At 43.4% G+C, this 20,442-nt stretch overlaps 1 protein-coding gene across 1 annotated transcript in view; it reads right to left on the reverse strand.

The window, feature by feature from the left end:
- The window catches only part of TTC39C (tetratricopeptide repeat domain 39C), a 149,993-nt gene extending 145,260 nt beyond the window's left edge, over positions 1–4,733 (reverse strand). Inside the window, exon 1 of the mRNA XM_089675733.1 lies at positions 4,514–4,733. Within this exon, the coding sequence (XP_089531859.1) occupies positions 4,514–4,641 (128 nt within the window). The 5' untranslated portion in view covers positions 4,642–4,733. The remainder of the gene's footprint in view (positions 1–4,513) is intronic.
- Between the last annotated feature and the right edge of the window lie 15,709 nt (positions 4,734–20,442).

Below are 20,442 nucleotides of genomic sequence, written 5' to 3' on the forward strand. Positions count from 1 at the left end.
GTACATAAAAATCCCTTTTACTGGTACCCTAGGCCTAAACCAGCATCTGCAAGGGGATCAGCTTGAAAGCACTATTACATCCAAAACCACAAATGTGTTATATTGCAGCTTACCAATCATTAGATGTGGTGGCTGCATTAGTTTTCTTTTCTTTGTTTTTTTCCCCGTTTTCACCAGGTGATCCGGCCAGTAACACACCTCCTGGATGAAGAAGAACAGGGCACCTCTAGACAGTAGCATTGCCAGTCTGGGGGGAGGGGTGTGTTACATGTATTAGCAGATTTAAATATACTGGCAAATTGAAGCCACATTCCAGCTCACACTTTAAAAACATTTACAGAAAACAGAATTGTTTTCTCTTTTTGGGATAAACATTTTACATAAGTAAATAAAAGATGATCATTGCAAGTGCCCCTGTCAGTGGTAAATCATGTGTCTCATCCCTGTAACTGCTGCATGTACAAATGACCTTGTTCTTTTGAAAAACAGACTTATTGGCCAGATCACCAGGTGAAAATAAGAGGCATGCTGGAAAACCAGCATCCGAACAGCACTGGCAGCCAATGGCTGTGAGCACTGATTGGAGTGTTCTGGTGGGGGCACAGTTCCCCTGTCAGAACACAATAGCTCAGGGGGGAGAATGAAAAAAACTTTGTGTGTACCCAGCGTAAGAGCAGAGATTGTACCCACTGGATGTACTCCTAGAGAAATAAAATTATGTTGTATCCTTTTATGGAGTGCTATCATCATTGTATGGAGTGCTGTCATCATTGTATGGCGTGCTATCATCATTGTATGGAGTGCTGTCATCCCTGTATGGAGTGCTGTCATCATTGTATGGAGTGCTGTCATCCCTGTATGGAGTGCTGTCATCATTGTATGGAGTACTGTCATCCCTGTATGGAGTGCTGTCATCATTGAATGGAGTGTTGACATCATTGTATGGAGTGCTGTCATCACTGTATGGAGTGCTGTCATCATTGTATGGAGTGCTGTCATCATTGAATGGAGTGTTGACATCATTGTATGGAGTGCTGTCATCCCTGTATGGAATGCTGTCATCCCTGTATGGCGTGCTCTCAACCCTGTATGGAATGCTGTCATTCCTGTATGGAGTGCTGTCATCACTGTATGGAGTGCTGTCATCCCTGTATGGAGTGCTGTCATCCCTGTATGGCGTGCTGTCATGCCTGTATGGAGTGCTGTCATCCCTGTATGGCGTGCTGTCATGCCTGTATGGAGTGCTGTCATCATTGTATGGAGTGCTGTCATCCCTGTATGGAGTGCTGTCATCATTGTATGGAGTGCTGTCATCCCTGTATGGTGTGCTGTCATCCCTATATGGAGTGCTGTCATCCCTGTATGGCGTGCTGTCATCCCTGTATGGCGTGCTGTCATCCCTGTATGGAGTGCTGTCATCCTATAACACATGTCACTACTGTGTACGAAGATCCTTATCTGGAGGCTCTGTATATCAATGTGCCCCCTGCAATGCTGACAGCTAACACAAGGGATGCTTGCTAGCACAGTGATCAACCACTGGATCCCAAAAGAAACAGTGATCGACCCCTAAACAGAACAGTGATCTACCTCTAAATGGAACAGTGATATACCCCTGGATCCTGAATGGAAAAATGATCTATCTGTGAATGGAACAATGATCTATGCTAGGATCCTGAAAGGAGCAGGGATCTACCCCTAAATGAGAACTGTGATCTACTCCTGAATCCTGAGAGAAGCAATGATATACCCCTGAATAGAACAGCGATCTTCACCAGAATAGAACAGTGGCACTCCCAATATACAACAGTGATCTCCTCCTGAACAGAACAGTAGCCCCCTTCGAATAAAACAGTGACCCCTCCAAGAACAGAACAGTACCCCTGCCCCTCGAAAAGAACAATGATCTCCCCCAGAACAGAACAGTGGTTTCACCCAGAATAGAACAAAGATCTCCAGAATGATCTATGCTATGATCCTGAAAGGTGCAGGGATCTACCCCTAAATGAGAACTGTGATCTACCCCTGAGTCCTGAGAGAAGCAGTGATCTACCCCTGAATAGAACAGTGGTCTCCCCCAGCATAGAACAGTGATCCCCCCTGAATAGAACAGTGATCAATAGAACAGTGATCCCCCCTGAATAGAACAGTAATCAATAGAACAGTGATCCCCCCCGAATAGAACAGTGATCAATAGAACAGTGATCCCCCCTGAATAGAACAGTGATCTCCCCCAGAATAGAACAGTCATCTCCCCCAGAATAGAACAGTCATCTCCCCCAGAATAGAACAGTCATCTCCCCCAGAATAGAACAGTGACCCCCTCCCCGAATAGAACAGTGATCTCCCCCTGAATAGAACAATGGTCTCCCCCTGAATAGAACAGAGATCTCCTCCAGAATAGAACAATGATCCCCAACAATGATCTCCCCCAGAATATAACAGTGATCTCCCCCAGAATATAACAGTGATCCCCAACAGCGATTTCCCCCAGAATAGAACAGTCATCTCCCCCTGAATAGAACATTGACCCCCCCCAAAAAAAAGAACAGCAATCTCCCCCAGAACAGCGATCTCCCCCAGAATAGAACAGCGATCTCCCCCTGAATAGAACAGCAGTCTCCCCCTGAATAGAACAGCAGTCTCCCCCTGAATAGAACAGTGATCCCCAACAGTGATCTCCCCCAGAATGGAACAGTCATCTCCCCCAGAATAGAACAGTGATCCCCAACAGTGATCTTCCCCAGAATAGAACAGTCATCTCCCCCAAAATAGAACAGTGATGCCCACCAGTGATCTTCCCCAGAATAGAACAGTCATCTCCCCCAGAATAGAACAGTGATCCCCAACAGTGATCTTCCCCAGAATAGAACAGTCATCTCCCCCAGAATAGAACAGTGATCCCCAACAGTGATCTTCCCCAGAATAGAACAGTGACAATCCCCCTGAAAAGAACGGTGATATTCCCCAGAACAGAACAGTGATCTTCCCCTGAATAGAACAGAGATCTCCCCATGAATAGAACAGTGATCTCCCCCTGAATAGAACAGTGGTCTCCTCCTGAATAGAACAGTGATCTCCCCCTGAATAGAACAGTGGTCTCCTCCTGAATAGGACAGTGATCCCCAACAATGATCTCCCCAGAAAAGAACAGTGACCCGCCCGAATAGAACAGTGATCTTCCCCAGAATAGAACAGTGATCACCCCCTGAATAGAACAGTGATCCTCAACAATGATCTCCCCCAGAATAGAACAGTGATTTCCCCTAAAATAGAACAGCAGTATCCCCAGAATAGAACAGGCATCTCCTCCAGAATAGAACAGCAGTCTCCCCAGAGTAGAACAGCGGTCTCCCCCTGAATAGAACAGAGATCTCCCCCAGAATAGAACAGCGGTCTCCCCCTGAATAGAACAGAGATCTCCCCCAGAATAGAACAGCGGTCTCCCCCTGAATAGAACAGAGATCTCCCCCAGAATAGAATAGCGGTCTCCCCCTGAATAGAACAGAGATCTCCCCCAGAATAGAACAGCGGTCTCCCCCCAAATAGAATAGCGATCTCCCCCAGAATAGAACAGTGACCTCCCTCTGAATATAACAGTGATCCCCAACAGTGATCTCCTTCAGAATAGAACAGTGATCTCCCCATGAATAGAACAGTGATCCCCAACAATGATCTCCTTCAGAATAGAACAGTGATCCCCAACAGTGATCTCCCCCTGAATAGAACAGTGATCTCCCCCTGAATAGAACAGTGATCCCCAACAGTGATCTCCTTCAGAATAGAACAGTGATCTCACCATGAATAGAACAGTGATCCCCAACAATGATCTCCCTCTGAATAGAACAGTGATCCCCAACAGTGATCTCCTTCAGAATAGAACAGTGATCTCCCCCTGAATAGAACAGTGATCCCCAACAGTGATCTCCTTCAGAATAGAACAGTGATCCCCAGCAATGATCTCCTTCAGAATAGAACAGTCATCTCCCCCAGAATAAAACAGTGATCCCCAACAGTGATCTCCTTCAAAATAGAACAGTGATCCCTAACAATGATCTTAGTCAGAATCGAACAGTGATCTCCCCCAGAATAAAACAGTGATCTCCCCAAGAATAGAACCGCGGTCTCCCCAGAATAGAACAGCCATCTCCCCCAGAAGAGAACAGCCATCTCGCCCAGAATAGAACAGAGATCTCCTCCAGAATAGAACAGTGATCTCCCCCTGAATAGAACAGAGATCTCCTCCAGAATAGAACAGAGATCTCCCCCAAAAAATAACAGCGATCTCCCCAAGGATAGAACAGTGAAATAGTGCCCCCCCCCAATAGGAGAGTGATCTCCCCCCGAACAGAGTGATCTGAGTAATCTGTGCTAGGATCCGGCAGAGTGATCCAGTGATCATCCAATCACACAAGGACGGCTCCTCCCTGCGAGGACAGGATCCCTGCGTGGTCCAGCCGATGGTGCTGATCGGACGGATCCATTGATGTCGGAGCCCCCAGGCGGCACTCACCTGTATTTCTTGAACAGCTGATCCGACTCCTTGAAGCCGTTGTTGAGCAGCATGTTGATGCCCACCAGGGCCAGCTCGGCATCGTCCATGTCCAGGGGATGGCGCTCGGCGTCCAGCTGCTCGGCCATTGTGCTGTGCGGAGCCGATCATACAGCTGCGCCGCCTCTGCCCCGGACTGCTGTCACCGACAAGGAGCTCAGTCCTCCTCGTGTGATGACAGGGGGAGGGGCAGGAAGGGGAGGGGCCCCAGCTGCACTTTCTCTATCTTCTCTCTTTGTGATAGTGATCATCATCATGTCCTGGTGATGGCTGGGAGCTGCCCCTTCATTGTGTATATCCATTGGGGAGGGGGGGCACAGGGGGTCTATTTATAGCATTTATCACTGAACACCTGTGTGTCAGGAGAGAACACTGACTTCTATACAGATATATGGACTGCAGGAGAAGGGAGACAGAAATAGTCTGATATATATATGGATGTGTGAATGGTTACAGCAGACCTTCACTCCCCAGAACCACTTTGTATCCCTTCCAGTTTTAGAACCACCCAGTCCCCCCCCCTTTCTATGACTGAGGTGACAATGACATTTACCGCCCCCCAGCAGATCAGCATCAGATATCCCACTAGGTGTCATCTTACAAAGAGTGTCTGAAGGCGGTGCATCTTGGGGGCTGGAGGAGACCGCCGGCTCCTGATGACATCAGAGGGGAAGATGGTGAAACAATGGATCAAACACTGGATCCCCTGACTACGCATTTCACTTGACCACAACCAGGGCTGTCAACCCCCTTTTACTGACAACACATGGGAAATTTACAGATAGCACTTTTTTTTCTGACAACCTGAAAAATGGCAGAAACACCGACAGTGAAGGAAATCAGTATCTGATCCCCTGCTGATTTTGGTGCACCAGACCTAGGGAGACTGACAGTTGTTTTGTGTTTCTTCCATTTGCGAATGATTGCACCAACTGTTGTCACCTTCTCACCAAGATGCTTGGCAATAGTTTGTAGCCCAGTCCAGCTTTGTGTAGGTCTACAATCTTGTCCCTGACATCCTTGGGCAGCTCTTTGGTCTTTGCCATGGTGGAGAGCTTGGAATCTGATTGTTTGATTGCCCCTGTGGACAGATGTCTTTAATACAGGTAACAAAATGAGATTAGCAGCACTCCCTTTAAGAGACTGCTTCTAATCTCAGCTTGTTATCTGTATGAAAGACACCTGGTAGCCAGAAATCCTGCTGAATGATAGGGGATCAAATAATTTTTTTCCCTCATGAACATGCAAATCAGTGTATAATTTGTTAGACATGCATTTCTGTTGAATTTTTTGTTGCTATTCTGTCTCTCAGTGTTACAATACACCTACCATTCCATTTTTAGACTGATCATTTCTTTGTGAGTGGGCAAACATTCAAAATCAGCAGGGGATCAAATACTTATTTCCTTCACTGTATAAGAAAGTAGGAGAACTGATATTTAAGAACTATAAACAACATGTAAATGTCTGGCTTTGCAATGAAAAAGTCAAAACAGTGTGACAAAATGTGTCATTTATTTCAGGCACTGTCAATATTTATATATATAGAGCTGTCAATTTACACAGCGCTTTACACATATATATTGTGCATTCACATCAGTCCCAAACCCTCAAGGGGTGTACAATCTAAGGTCCCTAGCTCACATACATACATTAAGGCCAATTTAGACAGGTTCCAATTAACCTACCAGCATGTCTTTGGAGTGTGGGAGGAAACCGGAGTACCCGGAGGAAACCCACACAGGGAGAACATGCAAACTCTAGGCAGCTGGTGCTGTGGCTGGGATTTGAACCAACAACCCTAGCACTGCCAGGCGCAAGTGCTAACCATTTAGCCACTGTGCTGTCATGACTAGGAGTAGGAAAGTCATGGGGAACCTGGGATGGAGCAGTGCACGCAGGACACCATGACATACAATGGTTGTGGTCTGCCTGCGCCTAACAGTGGGAGTGGCTAAAAGAAGAATGAACAAACAGTACCCGGGTCTAGTTGTCATATACACTGCATGCCTGTGCCGCAGTCCACACTGTACCCACAAAAGACCCCTAATTACTGTGTACCAAATCTCACAGACACTCAGCAATCTCTGGACAAAGGATCATTTGGAATCAGATTAAATGCTTCCATTAGATTTGCTTTTCTGCACATAAAAAAGGTATCACTTTGCCTGGCTGAACCTACAATAACCACTTTCCCTCCAAAGAAATTACCCCCCTTCCTGACCAGGCCATTTTTTGTGATTCGGCACTGCGTTACTTTAACTGACAATTGCGCGGTCATGCAATGCTGCACCCAAATGAAATGTATGTCCTTTTTTCCCCACAAATAGAGCTTTGTTTTGGTGGTATTTGATCACCTCGGGGGTTTTTATATTTTGCGCTATAAAACAGACCAACAATTTTGAAAAAAAAAATTTTTTTTTTTTGCTTTTTGCTATATAACATCCAATAAAAACATTGTAGAAAGCAAATTCTTCATACATTTAGGCCAAAATGTATTCTACTACATGTCTTTGCAAAAAAGCCCAAAATTGTATATTAATTGGTTTACTTGAAAGTTATATCATCTACAAATGGCGGTATAAATACTGTAATTTTTTTTTTAATACTAGTAATGGCAGCAATCAGCAACTTATAACAGGACTGCGGTGGGCATTCTGACACTGAGGGGGAACTGACTAACTGCCACTGACATCCCCAGTGACACTAATACAGTCATCAGTGCTAAGACAAATGGTGCAGTTGTGACTTAGTCAGAGCTGCAACAATTTCTAAAGTAGTACATGCACTACTTTTGGTGCGATTCGCATAGACATCTGTATCAGATGTCTTGCAAATCACACCTGAAATCGGCATGTTATCCGACTTTGAAATCGTGCGACTTCACTGTACATTGCACAATTTCAAAGTAGGGATTGATATGACTGGGGTGTAATACAGGAGATTTGTTATTGTCCAGATCACCAGGTGAAAACAGTGGGGCAAAAGCCTAAAAACAGAAAATGAATGCAGCCACTTCATCTACTGATTGGTAAGCTGCAATCTATTACACGTTTGGTTTTAGGTTTAATATTGCTTTAAGGCTGGTCATACATTATACAATTTGCTTGAGATTTTTGCTTTAGATTTACCAAAATACATATAATATGAGGTCAAACCTAAACAACACTTTCAATTGTATCCAGTTAGGAAGGCCCTTGCACTACACAATTGGAGGTAAATCTAAAGGAAAATGGGCAGAAATTGGACAGAAAATTGTATAGTGTATGGCCAGCCTTAGCATTTTCTTCCACTTTAAAGACTCATTTCTAATCTCCATGTGGCAGTTCTGGATGCCTGAGAAGCCAATTGTCCAGCATTATTATATGGGAGTTACCTGTGTCAACAGTGTTTTTGTTCATGTCATACAGATTTTGTATTCACATACAAGTCTGTAGGAATGCATATTTTGCATCAAGTAGGTGAAATGTTGGCCAGAATGAGGTCAACTGCAGGTCCAGTGCACCATCAGTGAATTCTGAATGATTTAGGCTGACCATACACTATACAATTTTCTGTCCAATTTCTGCCCAATTTCCTTTAGGTTTGCCTTCAACTATGTAGTGCAAGGGCCTGCCTAATTGGATACAATTGAAAGTGTTGTTTCAGTTTGACCTCCTATTATATGGTTTTTGGTAAATCTAAAGCAAAATTCTGAAGAAAACTGTATAATGTATGGCCAGCCTTAGACTGATTTCAAACTGACGCCATTGACACAAGCTAAAAGGTCAACACAAGCCATAATCTGGGTAAAGTACAGATTCCCTTTCAATTTCAATTTCTGTAAAAGTGGTTTGTCTACACACGCATACATCAACATCTGCGCCAAGCCCGTGATGTAGTAATAGCTGTAGCTGCACCACCAAATGTTTCCTATCGTAAAATAGCATGGTGTCAGCATGATTGGAGGGTTCCTAAGATGTAGAACAACTCATCTCTACACAGAAAATGGCTGAATCAGGATGTGAAATAGGAAGTCAGTCCATACTCACTAAACATCGTTTCATCCCTCCTGACCACTTCCTGAATTTTGATCACATGAAATATGGCCGTATAACCCTACAGATGCAGAATCTTTGATCAAAGCATTCATATATGTTTGGATTTAATCATTTCAGATCAATTTACATGGAACACCTAATAACAAAAAGTGGGATCATAAAAGATTGTGGTGTACAGAGATCAGAAATGTTTCATCATTTGATTTACATAAGGCAAGGGGAGTCACTGGACTGCTTATATGGTGTCACTGGTGTCTATTCATACTTCTACCTGGAGTCTGAAGCATTGGTGCAGTGGAAGCTTCCATATTTCTATCCCAACAGGTTCTCTTTAAATATGGGAAGACATCTCCTGATATGCCTGCATCCAGTGAGCACACGTCCTGCCACTTCCCACTAATATCTACCTTTACACTTCTGTGTGTCATGTCTGGTGTCCACCTCCCGAATCAGAAGGGACATTGACTGTCATACCCCCTTAAAGAAAGACACACAGAGTAGCCAACATATGTGCCATACCTAGTGTTAAAGCTGAAATTACACTGTAGTAATTATACAGTAAATGTGTGTTTACCTGCATATTAACACATCCAAATCACTCTAACATGCAGACAAAATATGACATTAAGGCGCACTGCAGTGTGCATCCAGCTTTAGTGCTTATGTAAGTAAATGTAACACTCACAGGGATGAAGATACAACTGTGCTGTACATTCTATACTTCACACTGCTCTACTCTCCACACAGTGCAGTACATTCTATATTCTGTATTACTTTCCTTTCCACTCTCCACGCTGAGTTATACATTGCATACTCCACACCTTTCTACTCTGCACACCGTACTGTACATTCTATATTGCATATCTTTCCACTCTCCACACTGTGTTGTTCATTACATACTCCATGCCTCTCTACTCTCCACGTTGTACTGTACATTCTATACTGCATTCCTTGCCACTCCACACTGTGCTGTACATTCTATATTGCATGCCTTTCCACTCTCCACACTGTGTTGTTCATTACATACGCCACAACATTCTACTCTCCACATTGTGCTGTACATTCTATACTGCATTTCTTTCCACTCTCAACACTGTGCTGTTCATTATATACTGCACACCTCTCTACTCTCCACACTGTGCTGTACATTTTATATTGCATTCCTTTCCACTCACCACACTGTGTTGTTCATTACATACTCCGCACTTTTCTACTCTCCACATTATGCTGTACATTCTATATTGCATTCCATTCCACTCTCCAGACTGCAATGTTCATTACATTTTCCACACCTCTCCACTATCCACACTGTGCTGTACATTCTATATTGCATTCCTTTCCATTCTCCACATTGTGTTGTTCATTACATACTCTACACCTCTCCACACTTTGCTGTACATTCTATAAGTGCACTTCTTTCCACTCTTTACACTGTGCTGTTAATTGTACATTGCACACCACTCCACTTTCCACACTGTGCTGCACATGTAAAAAAAAGCGAAGCTGTCAGGTTATACAAATTACATATGCAAATGCTGTTTCTTCTTTCATTCTTTCAAATGATGCTTGAAATGAAGAAAACAGAAAATTTCTTTCTTCTGTGATAGTTAGGTTTGTTACGCATGTGTGTGCATGTGTAGTGGTCACTTTGCTCTATGTTAGTAGGTGACCCTGTTTATTGCAAAGGAGATTTCATGCAGCTCCTGTTATTCTAGTGAACCCTGCCCCTTCTGGTCTGGGATTCTATAGCTAGTTAGCTCAGGGTTCAGTAACCAGCATAGGCTAAAGTAAGGTTAGACATTCAGATGTATGACAGATTAGAAGTTACTACGGATTAAGAAACATTCTAGATAGGCTGATTCTGAAATCACACCACAATTTCTGCTGGTGAGAAGCTGCAATCCAGGCTGGTTGGACAACAGTTGGAGGATCTCCCCATCATCACTGATTATGTCTTCAGGTCTTTAACACCAAGACAGATGCTGTATTGTGATCATCCCCAGGGACCCCTGCAGCTGGACATTGCTGCAACATCCTTCTGGAGGTATCTTTAATAATACCTATACATAAAGTATACACCCAGGTATATGTGCACAGTTTCACCAGGATTTCCTTTGGCCCCTTTGCTGATATTACTTCTTTGCACATTGGATGTATTATTACTAATCTTTCATTATATAAAGCTTGTATTATACCCTTCCTGGTCTGCATCTATATACTTATGGTTAATGGTGTTTGCAGTAATTCCTTTGCTCTTAATTTCTTTAATTAGATTACTGGTTAATTTCCTAGTAAAGGAACCCCCTCTGTTCACAGAGGCCCTGTCCTGAGTGGAGGCACTTCCAACTTTATTAACAAACCCACTGTTTCACATAGCAAAGGTTCTGGTTCTCCAATTTTCCTACAGGTTTAGTACAATATCCTGTTTGGGTGGGGCCAGTTTTCATAAACCACACCCCAAAGAAGGCTACAGTATGTACAAAGGTAGACTGATCGGTGTTAAAGTATTTAGAATACAACTAAATTCTGGATATCTTGTTTTACTTTTTAAACACCATAAAAAGCAACAGAACAGTGACATAGTTTTCACTTAGCTTCTGCTGAAGCCAGGCACTGATCAGATAAATTTAATGTTTGCAGTTGTGCCTCTGGCTGTCAGCTGGCCCATATTTTACCGGGTTGGCTTGGAAAGTTACTAGAAGATTATAATAGAGAACTAGATCATGAATACTATGTCATGCGTTGACTTGTTTGTCTATTTTGTTTAAAATTGCACAATAGAAAAAGATAACAGGGTACTGTCACTTGTAAAAAGTAGCAAAAAATAGGATTTCATTTGCTTATATTTTCCTGGTTCCTCCCTACTGTTTCATCAAAATGCTCATAAAATGTTCAAATAAAACCGTTTTTATAGCATACCATACCCAGCCACTGGTTATCTGTCCTTCTCTATGCAATGCAAGCATACCATGGAGGGTGGGAGGGGCCAGCAGGGTGCTATACTTAGCTTCCAGAAAACATCTCAGCACTCTGCCTCAGTATTCTTCTCAATAGCCCTCAGCCATGATACCAGCGGTAAGCTTTTGGGAGGAGTTATGGCCTTGATAGATGGATGTCAGCCTGGAGGAGTAGGGATTCCTAGGCAGGCTTTATTTGCATCCAAACTGTCTTAGGTAATACCCACATGTGATGCTGTGCCTCCATGAAAGGACTGAAGTCCAATGAAAATGGTGAGCCAGGGACAATCAGGCTAGAATGGAGAGTTAGATGATGCTGGGTGTCCTCCAGTCAGGAAATAAGATATGCTCCATCTGACTTGCTGCAGCTTCTAATTCACATTTGGGGGAGTAGTGATGGGCCGAACACCCCCCTGTTCAGTTCACGGTCGAACATACAGAATGTTCGACAGTGAACTTCAAACACGAATAGTTTACTGAGCAGTATCTTACTACATCTGAGTATACGGTAAGATACCGCTCAGTTACTAAAATACCGCATGAGTTATATTATTAAGTCATGCGGTATTTTAGTAGTGAAACATTCATTCATGTTTCAGCTCTCACTGGGGTTCCCTGCTTACAGCTGAATGTAAAAAGAATTATCGGCATTGGCCAACAATTAGAAACATTTTTAAAAAATGATGTGGGGGCCCCCCTCCCATTCATACCAAGCCCTTCGGGTCTGCCAAAATTTAAAAAAAAATGGTGTGGGGGTCCCGCCCAAAATCCATACCAGACCCTTTTCCAAGCATACAGGCGAGCAGGTCAGGAAAGAGGGGGGGACAAGCCAGCGCCCCCGCTCCTGAACCATACCAGGCCACATGACCTCAGCATGGGGGGGTGCTTTGGGGCAGGGTGCTCCCCCCCAAAGCACCTTGTCCCCATATTGATGGGGACAAGGGTCTCTTCCCTCACAGCCCTGGACTGTGGTTGTGGGGGTCTGCAGGCAGGGGGCTTATCGGAATCTGGAAGCCCCCTTTAACAAGGGGGCCCCCAGATCCTGGCCCCCACCCCATGTGAATGTGTATGCGGTACATGGTACCGCTACCCATTCACAAAAAAAGTGTAGTGTAAAAAAGACAGGAGACAGTCTGTGACAAGTCCTTTATTTCAAATAAAGTAGATCCAACGTCAGTCACAATCCCCGCTGCCGCCACTACCCAAAAAAAGAAAAAAAATGCGCTCTGCTCGCAACACTGGCTCCTAGTGGTCTGACAACTGCATCGCGATGACAGTTCCTAAATACTGTCATGATGTCACAAAGGGGCAGCGTTCACCCTGCCCCCTTGTGACATCATCCTGTGCTGTGATTGGCCAAAGCATTGCACCTGACCTGTGGTCAGGTGCATTGGTTTGACCAATCACAATGCACTGTCAGGGCACAAGAGTCCGCTGCACGCCCGTATCATTTGTGTGTTCAGCGAACACATGAACAATCAATGTTCGAGTTGAACATTTAGCCCAACACTATGGGGGAGTACATAAGGCAGCTTGTATAACTGTGCAAGACTGAAGGCAAGGCTGGACTTCAGCTTTAAAACCCAATTGAACTTTCAGTTGAAATCAGCTCACTACATTCCATGTACATGAAGTGCAGACCTTGTGGTTGGTCCCGCTCTTAACCCAGGTTCTGATCCCATAATAGAGAAAGCAGCCAGGCAGAGGGTCTGTTCAGCGAGGTGTGTTAGATCCCACTCAGTCCTCAGACAGTAATCAGGCAGATAGTGTCTTTTTGTTGTTTTATTTGTTTTGAAGAACTGGGACGGGGATTGGGAAAAGCTTTGGGATGCCCAGAACTAAACAACTTGAATGAGGACACTATTTTGAAGCAGTTAACCAAAGTAAAACAGAGTTTTCTGCACAAAAGGTAGCTTTAGCTTTGGCAAAAGAAGGCTTCCTCTACGACTCAGCCCTGGCAGCAGGTCTGGAACAGTCAAGATAGGGTGCACAGGCAACAGTGTCTCTCTCTGGATTCCCTGCTGCCTACTCTCTGTGACCAACGCAGTCTTAAGGCCTCATTCACTTCAGCTGGCTCTGACACAAGGTATGCCAGGAAGATCCTCCGTAGGTGTTGTCCCTGAGTTCCTGCGACTTTGGGGGCGATCCTTGGTGATCCTTGGTGTCGTGTTACGTCACACAACGTGACTTCATCAGGAGTACTCCTGATGAAGTCACGTGATGTGACGCAACGCATCAGGCCATAAACCGGAAGTGCACGTGCCACCATTTTGGAAAAGCGATTCCTGCACATTGCTTACAAGACATACTGTATAGTGAGTTTTTATCCTGTAGTGTCCCAGGAGGACACTTTTAAATGTGAGTTTACCTGATTATTTTAATAAAGACTGGTTTTTATTAGCAATACTATACTATATGGTGCATTTTTTTTCACATGGTTGTGGAGTGTTCTGGAGATATTTAAAATTGCTGGCTAACGGTGGTGAAGATCTGTGTACCAGTATACCCTCCCGGGTTAAAAGGAAAAGCAGAGTTTGACCTGTCATTCCGGGTCAAATCTGGAGGTGAGTGCAATAGTATGTTGGAGGTGGACAAGCACTAAGGGCTGACACAGGAGCACCGTCTACATTTATGCAGTAGTGTGATTACACTGATCCACTTGAAGTACAGTGGATTTAAAGGGATGGTTCACCATTTTTTGAGACCATATTTATAAGACACTTGTTGCTGATGTATTTGGATCACGCTACATAGGAGATATACCACACAAGCTCACGTGAAGATATTTAAGATTTAAAGGGACAGTCCACTATTAAGAACATTTTATCTGGTATTTGTGTGCACAATTCATTTTTAGCACTGGTTATGTGCAGTTCTATGGGTACCTATGTGCAGGAGTGGACTGACAACTCATGGGGCCCCTGGGCAATAGGGGATCATGGGGCCCCTGTGTCCTTGCCAAAACAAAAAAGCCTATGAAAAAGGTACCAGGGGCATCTCATGGGGCCCCCTAATGACCCCGGGCCCTCGGGCAATGCCCGAGTTTCCAAATGGTCAGTCCGCCCCTGCCTATGTGTGTGCATTGACAAGACATTTGGTGTAGTACACATTGATTGTCACAAGCAATTTTTGTTTTCACTATTCATCTATGCACGTTTAATATTATTAGCACCATATTTATGTTTATATTGCTGAGCTGCATGTTTTCATGGATTTATGAGGTACAGACACTGCCACCATTGCAAGAGAGGCACAGACACTGAAACCCAATGCAAGAGAGGCACAGACACTGAAAACCAATGCAAGAGAGGCACAGACACTGACCACCAATGCAAGAGAAGCACAGACACTGACCACCAATGCAAGAGAAGCACAGACACTGACCACCAATGCAAGAGAAGCACAGACACTGACCACCAATGTAAGGGAAGCACAGACACTGACCACCAATGCAAGGGAAGCACAGACACTGGCCACCAATGTAAGGGAAGCACAGACACTGGCCACCAATGTAAGGGAAGCACAGACACTGACCACCAATGTAAGGGAAGCACAGACACTGACCACCAATGTAAGGGAAGCACAGACACAGGCCACCAATGTAAGGGAGGCACAGACACTGACCATCAATGTAAGGGGGCACAGACACTGATCACCAATGTCAATGGGCACTGCACAGACCACCAATGTAAGAGAGGCACAGACACTGCCATCAATGTAAGGAAAGGACAGACAATGGACACCAATGTACGAGAGGCACAGACACTGCCACCAATGTAAGGGAGGCACAGACACTGGCCAGCAAAGTAAGGGAGGCACAGACACTGGCCACCAATATAAGAGAGGCACAGACACTGACCACAGACACTGGGAAAGGCTACAGAATAATTCTGCTGCACTGAAGGCTCCCATAATTCTCAAACAGAAGAAGTTTGGTGCAACCAGGACTCTTCCAAGAGCTAGTCGCTCAGCCAGACTGAGAAAGGGCTTTAGTAGGAGTGGTAACTAAGAACCCAATGGTCATTCTGACTGATGCCCAGAAATCCTGTTTAGAGAAAGTTCCAGAAGGACAACCATCATTGCAGCCCTCCATTGATCTGAGCTTTATGGCAGAATGACTAAATGGAATCCTTTTCTCAGTGCAAAACACATCAAAGCCCAGTCTGACCAGGCAGCCAGCTATTGGAAGGGTCCTAGTTATGTCAAACTTCTTCTATTTGAGAATGATGGAGGCCACTGGGATCTTGGGAACCTTCAGTGCAGCAAAATTTTTCTTGCAGCCTTCCCCGGATTTGTGCCTTGCAATAATCCTGTCTCTCAGCTCTGCAGGCAGTTCCTTTGATATCATGGCTTTGGCTCTGATATATTGTCAGCTGTGAGGCCTTTTATAGGGAGGTATGTACCTTAACAAATAACGTCTAATCAATTTAATTCACCACAGGTGGACTCCAATCAAGATTTTGAAACATCTCATCAATGACCAAGAGAAACTGGAGGCACCTGAGCTAAAATTTCCAGTGTTGTTGCAAATGGTCTGAATACTTTGTCCAATATAATATTTCAGTTTTTATTTTGAAATAAATTCACAGACATTTCTAAAATTCTGTTTTTACTTTTTCATTATGGGTACTAAGTGTGGAAGGAGAAAAAAAAGAATTTAAACAACTGTAGTATCAGGCTGCAACATAACAAAATGTAAACAAGTGAAGGGGTCTTAATACTTTCTGAATGCTCTGTACATTTTCTGTGTGTGAACAAAGCATAAGAAATGTGTCTTTGCCTATACTTAGCTGCAAATAAGTGTGATAACCATCACTTCTGGTGATCAAGGGGTTGAGGCCTTGGAGTTTCACTCTACACCCTACTAGCTACAAGTCTGACATTTAAATATATTTGGAGTGGGAAGATGGTAAGCTTCAACATTTGTGAGTGCACTAAATTGTTGGCATCTGGGCCCAAGGCTTCCTCCCTGAGGTGGCCATATAGTCATCGGTACAATCTTTCATTAAAGCAAATCTGTGTGTATTACAACCACATTTTATGAATGTTTAATCTGTCAATATACTTTTAGCCATTTAATATAAATATACAGTTGATACATTTCTGTCTGTGAATTGTTTCACCTGTAGAAATGCATATTTTGTTAAACCATTGGTGATATAAACACTCCTTCCTTGCTATATGACTAGAGATTGAAACAACTATTTTCAGCAAGCTTTCTCCACCTGTCCTTAGAGGATGCAAGGGGTTCCTTAAAGTGATATTAAACTCAAAACCAAAAATATAATATATTGCAGCTTACCAATCATTAGATGGTGTGGCTGCATCAATTTTCTTTTGTTTGTATTTTTCCTTCTGTTTTCACCTGGTGATCTATCCAGTAATACACCTTTGGTATTAGTGAGACACCACTCTGGAGGAATGAGCGCAAGAGACGCAGCAGACAGCTGCATTGTTGGTCTGGGGGTAGTGTTAAATGCATTAGCAGATTTAGAACCACTAACAAATTCAAGACAAACTCCAGCTCACACTTTACAAGTTACAGCAAACAGTTTTTTCCTTTTGGGAAAAAGGTTTTACATGAATGAAAAAAATCTGATTGTTTTATTCACCCATGCCAGTGTTAAGCACTTGCGTTCCAGAGGATTTACCCCCCTTAATGACCAGGCCTCTTTTTGCTACTCGGCGCTGCACTAATTCAACTGATAATTGTGCGGTCATGCAATGCTGCACCCAAACGAAATTTACGTCCTTTTTTTCACACAAATAGAGCCTTCTTTTGGTGTAATTTGATCACCTGTGCGCTTTTTATTTTTCATGCTATGAACAAAAAAAGGCCAAAAATTTTGAAGAAAAACAATATTTTTTACTTTCAGCTCTAAAAAAAATATAGTAAACTCAAAGTTGGTTATAAATTTAGGTCAAAATGTATTCTGCTACATGTTTTTGGTAAAAAAAATCCCAATAAGTGTATATTGATTGCTTTGTGTGAAAGTTATAGTGTCTACAAACTATGGTATAAATACTGCAATTTACGCCATTTTTCTGCTATACAGCGCTGCGCTAGTTTAACGGACAATTGCGCGGTCATGCAATACGGTACATAAATGAAATTTACATCCTTTTTTCCCCACAAATTGAGCTTTCTTTCGGTGGTATTTGATCGCCTGTGCGGTTTTTATTTTTTACGCTATAAAAAAAAGGCTGACAATTTTGAGGAAAAAAAAACAATATTTTGGACTTTTTGCTATAAAACATGTCCAGTAAAAAAAAAATGCAAAAATCAAATTTAGTCATAAATTTCTGCCAAAATGCTTTCTGCGACATGTCTTTGTTAAAAAAAAACCCAATACGTGTAAATTAATTGGTTTACGTGAAAGTTATAGCGTTTACAAATGGCGGGAAAGATACTGTGATTTTTAGGGTTTTTTTATACTAATAATGGCGGCGATCAGCGAATTATGGCGGCGATCAGGGACTTACGGCAGTGACTAGTGACTTATGGCGGGACTGAGGGACTGCAGCGGACACTCTGACATTGGGGGGTACTGACTTGGGGTCACTGACATCCCCAAAAACACTAATACAGTGATCAGTGCAAAAAAAAAAAAACACTGACACTGTACTAATGGCAATGGGGAGGAAGGGGTTAACTTTATTTTGCAGGGAAGGGTTATAGGAGTGAGGGGAGTGTTTTACTAGGGGGCGGGGTGTGTACTGGGTGGGACAAGGCTGATCGAGAAAGAGAAACTGTTCTTTCTCAATCAGCTCATCCTCGAGCTGACAGGGAAGTGACAGACAGCACAGCTACTGCAGCTGTGCTGTCTGTCACTGTTTGCCGCCGATCGCCGGGACATAGCCGCTAAGGAGCAGCTGTGACCCGGCGACTCACATCTGCGGCGGTGATCGGTGGGACAGATAGGGCGGCGGCGCGCCTCGCGCGCGCCCCTATTTGTTTACAAAACACACGTTTTAAAATGTGGTTTTGCCTGCGAGTGCCGCCCTGCCACCGTATATGTACAGTGGCTGGGCGGCAAGTGGTTAAGTGGTGTGTCTCATACATGTAAACTGATACATTCTGCTGGAGAGCTTGTGTTGTGGAAAACAACAGATTTGTTGGCTGGATTACCAGATAAAAATAGAAGACAGAAAGCCTAAAAAAAAAAACTATTACAGACATCACACCTAAGAATTGGTAAGTTGCAATATAATAAATGTTTTCTTTTGGGTTTAATACTGCTTTAAGCTTTGGCTGATTGACCTTCCACTTGATAATGTCAGCATAGTTCTGGCATAAATGTTACTCGCTAGAGCCTGCAGCGTGGGACTAGTGTTGCCTCTCCTTTTCTCTCTGATAAGTACCCAATAAAACCAATGATCCATATAGCTGTCTCTAAGGAAGGTATTCTTACCACTTACCATCAATGTAAAAGGACACTATTTACCTAGATAAGAAGGCATTTTCCTTCCACTGAGTACCAATGTAAGGGAGCATTCTTTCCTTCAACTGACCACCAATATAAGGGGCATTCTTCCTTCCACTGACCATCAGTGTAAGGAGTATTCTTCCTTCCACTGACCATTGATGCAAGGGACATTCTTTCTTCCACTGACCATCAATGTAAGGCAGCATTCTTCCTCTCACTGAGCAACAATGTACAGGGGCATTCTTCCTTCCACTGGTCATCAATGTAAGGGGGCATTCTTCCTTCCACTGACCATCAATGTAAAGGGCATTCTTCCTTCCACTGACCATCAATGTAAGGAGCATTCTTCCTTCCACTGACCATTGATGCAAGGGGCATTCTTTCTTCCACTGACCATCAATGTAAGGAGGCATTCTGCCTCTCATTGAGCAACAATGTAAAGGGCATTCTTCCTTCCACTGATCATCAATGTAAGGGGGCATTCCTCCTTCCACTGACCATCAATGTAAGGAGGCATTCTTCTTTTCACTGACCATCAATGTAGGGAGGCATTCTTCTTTCCACTGACCATCAATGTAAAGCAGGGCTGTGGTGTCGGAGTCGTGGAGTTGGAGTCGGAGGAAATTTTGGGTACCTGGAGTCGGAGTCGGAGTCGGCAAACAATGCTCCAACTCCGACTCCGAATAAATTTAGATTGGAATTTAAAAAAAAGCAAGTTTAAATGTCCCAATTCACAAAAAGTTATAATTAATGACTTCTCTACTGTAAGAATAAAGACCAATGCATGCAGTGCCTCCCGTAACCGCAAAACGAACACGTTAAGTGACCGTGAAGAAGCATGCTTTTCATGTGCTTCACTATATGGCACGCAATGCACAATTAGGAGCGGCAATACTTATACTTTCCATAGTGTTTTACAGATTTTGTTTTTGGTTCATATAGATAAGCTTTGTTTTTGTTCTAAAACAACCAAATAATGTGGTTTGTATTTTTGGACTGGTAAAGCTCCTGTTCCTGATGTTTATGCCTGCTGCTACTATCCAGCCACTTGATTAATTAATAAAAAAAAATTAATAAAACTTTGTTGTTTTCATTGTGTTTGTCTTTTGCTTAAACTGTTCAATACAGTAGACTGTTGGCTTCCCAGCCAGTAGTCCTGTGGTAATGACATGTATATTGCCTTTCTTTCCTTCAAGGAATGTATAAAATACATTTGCATATTAATACAGAGGAGTCGGAGTCGGAGTCAGAGTTGGAAGTACAAAAAACTGAGGAGTCGGAGTCGGAACATTTATCTACCGACTCCACAGCCCTGATGTAAAGGGCATTCTTCCTTTCACTGACCATCAATGTAAGGGGGCATTCTTCCTTCCATTGACTATTGATGCAAGGGGCAGTCTTTCTTCCACTGGCCATCAATGTAAGGAGGCATTCTTCCTCTCACTGAGCAACAATGTAAAGGGGCA

Source organism: Staurois parvus, unplaced genomic scaffold (assembly GCF_062004578.1).
Source record: "Staurois parvus isolate SC_StPar_1 unplaced genomic scaffold, SC_StPar_1.0 ptg000157l, whole genome shotgun sequence".
Lineage (NCBI taxonomy): Eukaryota > Metazoa > Chordata > Amphibia > Anura > Ranidae > Staurois > Staurois parvus.